The sequence below is a fragment of the Camelina sativa genome, chromosome 5 (assembly GCF_000633955.1).
Source record: "Camelina sativa cultivar DH55 chromosome 5, Cs, whole genome shotgun sequence".
Classification (NCBI taxonomy): domain Eukaryota; kingdom Viridiplantae; phylum Streptophyta; class Magnoliopsida; order Brassicales; family Brassicaceae; genus Camelina; species Camelina sativa.
This window is the reverse complement of record NC_025689.1, coordinates 25,568,319-25,577,370: the sequence shown is the minus strand read 5'-3', so window position 1 is coordinate 25,577,370 and position 9,052 is coordinate 25,568,319. Positions and strand designations below refer to the sequence as shown.

Genomic DNA, 9,052 nt, shown 5'->3' with positions numbered 1-9,052 from the left:
GCCTTATATATATAAATTTAATAGACATAACTTTTCTTTGATCGTAGAGTAGGCAGAGCCTGTCATATATAACGATCAATCCGGAAATGACATAGCCTTATATTTGATCGTATAGAAGGCAAAACCGATCTTTCTGGAAAGGACATAGCCTTTCGCTAGATCGTGAAGGAGGGGCGAAGCCTACCATATCAAATGATCAATCCAAATATTATATAACTTTATATATGATCGCAAAGGAGGCAAAGCCTACCATATATAACGATCTATCTATCCAAAAAAGACATAGCTTTTATTTGATCGTGAAGGAGGCAGAGCCTACCATATATCAAACGATCAATTCGCATATAACATAACTATATATTTGATCGCAAAGGAGATAAAACCTACCACTGATAACGATCAATCCAGAAAATGACATAGCCTTTATATTTGATCATATAGGAGGCATAGCCTTCCATTTTTAACGATCTTTCTGGAAAAGACATAGTCTTTTGTTAGATCTTGAAGGAGGCAAAGCCTACCATATATAACGATCTATATATCCGGAAAAGACATAGCTTTTATTTGATCGTAAAGGAGGCAGAACCTACCATATATAACTATCTATCTATCCGGAATAGACATAGCTTTTATTTGATCGTAAAGGAGGCAGATCCTCCCATCTAACGATCTATCCGAATATGATTTAGCTATAGATTTGATCGTAAAGGAGGCAACGCCTACAACTTATGACGATCAATCCAGAAAAAGGCATAATTTCACGATGCCTATAATATTTATGTTTTATGAATATAATTGAAACAATATAAACTTACTTACTTCATAAAAGCTCCAGCAATAAAGATATCGTGCTGATAACGTGTTATAAAATATAACGCAAATATATAAAATTATTATATAATATATGTATATGTGTATGTAATATACACTACTATAATAAAGAGAGAGACGAGAGGTAAGTAAAGTGATGAAGTGATAAATTCTTCTCTCTTATTGTTATGTTCTTCTCTATTACAACAATGATCTCACGTATATATATACTACGGTAATTTTGTGCCCAAGCTAAAACAAGATAAGCTCATAAGCATAAGTTACTTAGAGTGAAAGTAAATAATAAAATAATAGAAAGAGATAGGTTTGAAGTGATGGATAATCACATCAGTAATTATCCATTTCATAACACATCTGTATTGATGCGACTCGATTAGCAATTTAGCATGATGATAGTCGGATAGACTGATATAGTGTATACTTGGTATTTTTTTTTAGAAAGACATAGAATAAGATAATTATATTATATTTTTATTGTATTTGTGTTGTTTATGGCAAAAGAAAAAACATATATGAATGTTAACTGCAAATACAAAAGGTCGGTTTTATCACTTGGTGCAACAACATTTGTTTACGAAAGGACCAGAAGTAGCACATTGTCCGGATGAGAACCCAGCCTTTCTACAGTCTGCCCCACATTTACCATTTCCATATGTTGCCGAACAAGTAGTCTTGCACATATCATCGATTCTCCCTGTAGGTTTGATCTCTGCACGTCCACCAAATCACCACACACATGCATGAATATTATATACAAATATATAATCGTATTTATATATATATATATATATCAATGTTAGTGCTTTCAAGTGATGAATCCTATATTAGCAAACAACAACATATAAATAAAAAAAGTTACCTGAAGCCAAGACGTTGTAATTCAACAAAGATGCTGTCAATACTATCAAGAATAAAAAGATCATTGAAGTCTTTGTGATACCCATTTTCTTGCTTGCAGTATATATCAAAGTTATCAACTATAAAGTGGTATTTATATTAGATAAATGTGTTCTGTGATTTTCTAGATTGTAAGTACAAGCTCTATTTATAGAGCATTAAGGTTTTGTGGTTCAAAAAAACAAGTTTACAATTGTTTTTCTTACCATTGATGCATTTTTCATATATACTAATAATATATTTTTTTGACTAAAAAAATATTTTTCTTAACATTTGTGGCTCTTCCACATATACTAAACAATATTTTTCTGACTAAAAGATATTTTTATTTTTATAACTATTCTTATATACAAAACTTATTCCTTTTTTTAATTTGCTTAAGAACCAAGGTTGACTAAAAGATATTTTTATTTTTATAACTATTCTTATATACAAAACTTATTCCTTTTTTTAATTTGCTTAAGAACCAAGGTTGACCGTTAACAAAAAAATAAAGTTGACCAGACCCTAAAATATAAGTCATAAAACTAATTTGAATTAAATTTGTTTTTAAGGTATTTAGTTTTATTTTAATGTAAAATAAATTTTAGAGGTTAATGGGTTACTAAAATGACATTACAATATAGTTTTATAATATAATGTGATGTAAAATATTTATAGGTGTTTGCTTGTTGATAATGTAATTCACATTTAAATGTATTCGGTCAACCATAAAACGTGTCATGGTATTATTTTATTTTATTTTTGTATTATTTATTTATTGTTATATATTAGTTATTTTTAATATAATGATATACATAAGTGTAATTAAAATACATGTTAGTATATTTAAATTTGTGAAAACACATATATTATTGTATTAGTAAATAGTTTAAATTAATTTTGTTAATTTTGGACAGATGTCGAACTCTCATACGACACATGTTACTCCCAAGTTAACAGTTTTTGAAACACTCTCTTCTTTAATATAGTTGATCCAAAATATGAATTGTACGAGTTTAACTTTAAGGGTCTGAATGGTAACAGTGGATTTGATAGTGTGGAACTAACGATTTGATAGTGCGGTACGGTTAAACTGCGGTACCTGCGGGAAAAATGCGGTTAATGCAAATTAAACGGTACAAAATAATGTTAGATTGGTCAAATACTATTTGCAGTGCGGATTTCATATTGATTTATTAACAACTAGTATAATTATCTATTCTAATTTGTTTTGTATTAATAACTATTTTTTTGTTTTATATATATATATATATTATTATTGTAACAACAATTATATGAATAAATTTAAAAATTATAAATAATTAATATAATTGTAAATTATTATGTTCTTTGTGTTAATAGAAAAATATTGAGAATTTTAAATATCTAAATTTATTGAATCATAAAAAAATTATTTATGTATAAGATTAACTGGAGTTATTAATAGTTATATGTACATACTACTAAATTATTTATTAATAGTTATATGTTTTTTGTATATGAATTTAATTGTTAAAATAATAGTGTAGTGTTACTACAGTTTTTAGTTGAAAACTGCTGCATAAAACACATGTTACACTACAAAAGCGGTCCAAAGCAAAAATTAATACATAAAACTGCAAATCACTAACTTTTTTTTTTTGAAAACACAAATTTATAATTATCTGTATGATTGGTAACCATGTGCGGTTTTGTCAAAATTTTTCTTGAAAACCGCTTATCTCATGTTTCCATTCACCCCCTAAGGCTGTGATTGGAAACAGCTATATGCGGAATCCGAAGCATTTTTTGTGAAAAACGCAACCTTTACACCAATCATAAGTATTTCTAGAATTTGTGTTTTTCTCAAAAAAAATAAAAAAACAAAAGCGGTTTTATCCTTTGGATAAAGCCTTGTACCGCTTTCTTAAAGAGAAATACAGTTTACCCAGCGGTTTTCAAGACAAAAACGCCAATATATATATCTTAGATTTTAATTATAATAATAATTATATATTTTTTTAATCCACATAATACATATGCAACTAATAAATAAAAAATAACTTCTTTGTATTCTCTTTCTTATCATTTCTAATAGTAGATAGTAGTATATATGCATATATAACCATTAATAAATCCAGTTTTTTAATAACAAATAGATTTCTTTTTGAAACTTTTAATATAATAACAAATTGATTTATAATTTGTTTTTCAAAATAGTTCTTTTTATTCTGTAGTACTTTTTATGATTGAACTTTTTAACTAATTTAACAATAAATATATATATATATATGATTATATTTTAATTTAAATAAATTTAATATTTAAAATTCAGAAATGATATATTCAAATTGTTTGTTAAATAACACTAACTTTTAAAACTTTAAACTATACTAATATTGTTAATATATTAAATTATGTATCCACACGACCAATCAAATTACCAATCAAATTTGAAGTTTAAATAAATTTTGGTATTTAAAATTTAAAAATTAAAATTTTTAGTTTAAATAAATTTTGATATTTGAAATTTAGAAATTAAAATTTTTGTTTACTAATACAAAAAGTGAAATTACATAATTATACTAGTTATTAATAATATAATATGAATTCTGTACCGCAAATTGTTTTTCACCAATCAAACATTATTTTGCACCGCTTATTTTGGAGTAACCGCACTTGTCCCGCAAATACATTTGTCTCACACGTACCACACTATCAAATTGTTTGTCCCGGACTACTAAATGTGCGATTACTATTCAGAACCTAAATACAAATTCAGACCCTAAATACAAATGGATTTTTAATTTATACAAATGTTTTGTGTGTGTCATAATCGATTTTGTCTTGTATCCATCGTTTTGACTGAATATTACGTTTTACGTAACGTAGTACAAATACAAATGAAATAATAACAGCAACATGCCAGCATACAGACGTAAACCGTCGCCTTAAAACATGTATTAGCATTTACAAAAGTCTACTATACAAATTAAGCAGACTCACGTAGAATATTACCAACAAAGTCCCGTGCTCTGCACATGGCGACCAAAGGTTTAGCTCTAGGCATCGTGAGTCCTCCACATTCGGTCATATCCACCTCTTCTTCTCCAAGCCTCTTCCACTCAAAACATTGAATCAGACACCCAAGAGTTAAGCTTACTAACCGTTGAGCTAGTCCGGCCCCGGGACACGCCCTTCTTCCTAACCCGAACGTTATTAGCTTACGACTCTCTCCTTCTTTCTCGAACCTCTCTGGTTTGAAACTCGCAGGATCATCCCATAGATTAGGATCTCTGTGTATAGCCCACACGTTCACTAATAACATTGTACCACGAGGCATATCATATTCTCCTACTTTACAGTCTTCCGACGCGACGTGCGGGACTGACATTGGCCCTGCAGGGTATAACCGCAACGTTTCAGAGACAATGTTCTGAAGATAAGGAAGGTTTGAGATGTCTGATTCCTCCACAAGCCTGTCTAAGCCAACTTTATTATCGATTTCATCTCTCGCCTTTTTTAGTACCTCTGGATAGTTCAATAGGTTCGATAATGCCCATTCCAATGTTACCGCTGATGTATCAGTCCCCGCAAGTATAAGAGACTGCACATTACACACATAGACGAAATAAACTAAATGAGACGACCATTGACTTAAATCGACTTATGAACTTGTTGTGGTTACTTACGAGCATGGTTCCTTTGATGGTGTGGTCTGTATAGTACTCAGGTTGAGATTCTTGCAAAGAAAGCAAGTGACCAATCATCGTATTCTCCTTCTTCTCCTTTGCCGCTCGTTTCTCATCAACCAATCCTTGGAAAAACTCATCAAGCCTCCCAGCGATCTTCTTTACCCGTCTCTCGAAATCTGTAAACCATCTCAAGACCGGTAAATGATCAGCCGCATGTCCAGCACCAAAACAACTCATCGCCTCTGCGATAAGCTGCCTCACACGTTTAGCCTCCTGATCATCCTCTGCGCCGTCTCCGTAGTAACATTTTCCAGCCACCATTCTAATGATGTTGTTGAATGATAAGTTAGATAACATTGCATTCATCTCAACCTTCGCAAACTCCTGCAAAATTTGATTATATAAGACCTTTAATGTTAAACTAATCACACAAATCATACCTAAGCCCGAATTTATACTAAATTAGTTATTAAGGCCTAACTTTAGCATTAGTTAATGATTGAGGCCTAAATTTTTATCTTAAATTAGGGGTTAAGGCCGAAATTTAAATACTAGTAATAAATTAGTAAGTAAGCTTCACTAATCACTTACGAGTGAAGAGTTCTGAGAGCGAGAGAGACGAGCGATAAGTCGGCGGGTCTCGTCGCGGCGGATAGAGGAAAACTTATTAAGACGGTGATTGGAAAAAATCTCGACGGCGCCGATACGTCGGAGGTTTCTCCAATGTTCACTATACGGAGCCGAGACCATAGACGAGTAATTGTAAGAGATGTGTTTCGAAGCCATCGATTTGGGACGGTTCGCGAGAACGACGTCGTTTTTGGTGAAGCATTCTTCGACGATCGGAAGAGAAGAGACGACGAACACGAGTTTGTTACCGAGACGGAGGGAGAAAATCGGGGAATCGTTTAGCGATTTGGAGACGGAGAGGAGGACGCGGTGGAGGGGTGGTTTGAGGAGACGGAGGTGGCCGATGATTGGAAGTGAGGACAGTGGTGATGGAGGAAGGTTTTGGTTTGGTTTGAGGTTTTTGATGAGGAGTGTGAGAGATACAATTAGGATGATGATGGATGTGAGGATTAGGATCATTTGATGAGAAGTATTTTTTTTTTTTGTCCTTCTTCTCCGAGAATGATTGATTATAGCAGAGCAGAGCAAGATATGGTTGAGAAATCTTGGAAATGGATTATTGAACACATCTCGAGAAAGGCCTTTGTGAGAACCCAAAATAAAAAAAAAGAAGAGGTCATATCTCACATGGGTAAATTTTATGGGACTTTTCCCTATTAAGGCATTAACACACCGCACGGGTCTATTAAGAATGGGCAATGTTCTCGGTGTCCTTCAAGTGGGTCGCTATAAGAGACTGATCGCTTTGATGATGTTTATGACCACCATTAGATAAGTGAGATGTCTTTTTATACAAGGTTTCCGTATCTCCACAAACCATGACCTTGTTATAACTCAGTCTTTTGACATGAAGAACGGCCAATCTTAAAGCTTCAGTTTCCACTCATAGGATTGATGGATGCCATGCCTCTAAATTAATATAAATTGTGTTGTTCAAGATCCAGCCAATCCCTGCACAATCATTTGGAGAGCTCCATGACCCATCAACAAAGCAGCAGTAATCTTTGGTTTGCTGACTAATGGAATTGATGGAATTTGTTTTTGCCAAAAACTGGTGCTCCTTTTGTCTTGTAGCTTGATGTGCTTGTGATACCTCTTTGCTAACATCCACCGCACGGGTCAATTAAAATGATAATTTAGACAATCGCATTATCGCATAAGCAAAACGAAAGTTCAAAATTCCCATAAATGCACTTAAAAAAAAAAAACAAAACAAAAACAATAAAATTATTATTATTTATTTTTTGTTGTTGAACATCAAAGTCAATCAGAATAACAAATTATTACAAAAATATATAGTCAATTTATACTTTATTAAAGATTTAAATTTTTTTGGGGATAAATTATTCTAATTCACTTTGATGTTCAACAAAAAAATGAGGTGTTTAAGTTTTAAATTTATTATTTAATATATTAATTAGATATATATTATTGCATATTGTGTTTTAATAAAGAGTACTAGGTACTAACCCGCACTATGTGCGGGATAAATCAGTTTAATTAAATAAAATATTATAGTCAAATTATTATTTAAGATTTTAGATTGTTTAAATAAAATATGTAAGTAAAGTTTATTTTTCGTTTATTAAAATTTGCGTTCATTTTTTGTAAAATAAGTTTCACTCGTGAAATATTTGAACTTGGAAAAGAATTTTAGTTGGTGTAGAAAGTTTTGATATATTTTTGTGTTTCTAAAAAGCAAATTCACATATTTTATGTTTCACATTATTATCTACATCACTATACCATTAAATAGATAAAACAATATTTTTTAGACTAATCGGTTTAATTTAAACTAATCCTAAGTTAAAAAAATGCAATGAGAAAAATGTATAAAAGTGGTAAATAAATGAATATTTTTATTATTATTTGTGAAATGTAATTTACTTCTAATAATTAAATATGTTATGAAATTGATAATTAAATACATTTCTGGATTTTAATTGCTGATTAAATCTTTGATTTTTTAATACTAATAGAAAAGAACATTGCCTTATATTTGCCAATGATATATTTATGTAAATGATAATGAGATTTAAGAGTATTTATTAAAAAAGACACAAGAGCTATGTGAGCGCGACACATCAGCTTTTTGTGAGAGTGTTTTTCTATTAATATATAGGGGATAGTTACTATAGTAGGAATTTTAATAAGGTTTCTTAATATAAGTGAACAATTCTTTAAACAAAATTAAAAGAAAATGAAGTGAGTATTTAAAAATATCAAAGAAAACACAATGACAAATAATTCATTACCATTGAACAGGCTTATGCTATTTTAAGAGAAAGAACTTGGAAATTAGGTCAATCATGACGAAAATATTATAAATTATAACTGACGACAATTATAACTCTAGAAGCAACATGAAGCAAGAACTTCAAATATCACACCCCAACTCTAGGATTGTTACATATGTATGTTGTAACTTGAATATCATCACACCTTAATGCACATTCTTGTGTTGATTGGTCAATGTCATATTTCTTGATCAAGAAGATTAAGCTTGGCTTGTGAAACTGAAATCTCAGCTAGTCGTTTACAAATTTGATACGTTTCTCATATCTCTCCATTACATACTTTATGTAGTTATGTTGAACTTCCTAGGTAAATTAGGTCTTATATACTTTTTGCAGCCCAAAATCATTTTCTCGTGGCTAAACCAAAATCATTGATCTCAATTGACATAACTTCACAATCATGACCAAAAATAACAGGAGATGAACAAATAGGATATATAGATACTTAGAACCTCTTAATAATTACTAGTTTATAACCATTGAAACCTAGAGTCACTATCGCTTATTATAAAACTCTGTTTCTGCTCTTAACACGCAAGGTTTTAGTTTCAAGATAAAGATAAAATACCAAAGTTAACATTAAGATTTTTTTTTTTTTTATTGAAGTCCTTAAACAATGATTCCAAATCCAACATATATTATATATAAACGAGATCACTTGATGAAAAAATGATACAAAATTCTGTCTTAATTTCTCTAATTTAGGTCTCCTCTTTTGGCTTCTTCACGAGTAAGTTCCAT

General features: G+C 30.7%; 2 protein-coding genes across 2 annotated transcripts; both read right to left on the bottom strand.

Moving 5' to 3' along the window:
* LOC109133021 (defensin-like protein 43) lies at window positions 1,322-1,832 on the bottom strand. Its single transcript, XM_019245555.1, has 2 exons — window positions 1,691-1,832; window positions 1,322-1,540 (listed from the first exon to the last, which is right to left on the bottom strand). The coding sequence occupies exons 1-2, from the start codon at window positions 1,773-1,775 to the stop codon at window positions 1,380-1,382; spliced, it is 246 nt and encodes an 81-aa protein (XP_019101100.1). The 5' UTR covers window positions 1,776-1,832; the 3' UTR covers window positions 1,322-1,379.
* LOC104787575 (cytochrome P450 81D11-like) lies at window positions 4,549-6,641 on the bottom strand. The gene is made up of 3 exons (XM_010513182.2): window positions 5,976-6,641; window positions 5,382-5,768; window positions 4,549-5,296 (listed from the first exon to the last, which is right to left on the bottom strand). Exons 1-3 carry the CDS (start codon window positions 6,471-6,473, stop codon window positions 4,682-4,684), a joined length of 1,500 nt encoding a protein of 499 aa, XP_010511484.1. The 5' UTR covers window positions 6,474-6,641; the 3' UTR covers window positions 4,549-4,681.

Coding starts and splice junctions, on each gene's coding strand:
- LOC109133021 (XM_019245555.1), bottom strand. CDS start 1,775: ATGGGTATCACAAAGACTTCAATGATCTTTTTATTCTTGATAGTATTG. Junction 1,541..1,690: donor TTACAACGTCTTGGCTTCAG/GTAACTTTTTTT, acceptor GTGGACGTGCAG/AGATCAAACCTACAGGGAGA.
- LOC104787575 (XM_010513182.2), bottom strand. CDS start 6,473: ATGATCCTAATCCTCACATCCATCATCATCCTAATTGTATCTCTCACA. Junction 5,769..5,975: donor GCTCTCAGAACTCTTCACTC/GTAAGTGATTAG, acceptor CAAATTTTGCAG/GAGTTTGCGAAGGTTGAGAT. Junction 5,297..5,381: donor CCATCAAAGGAACCATGCTC/GTAAGTAACCAC, acceptor TGTAATGTGCAG/TCTCTTATACTTGCGGGGAC.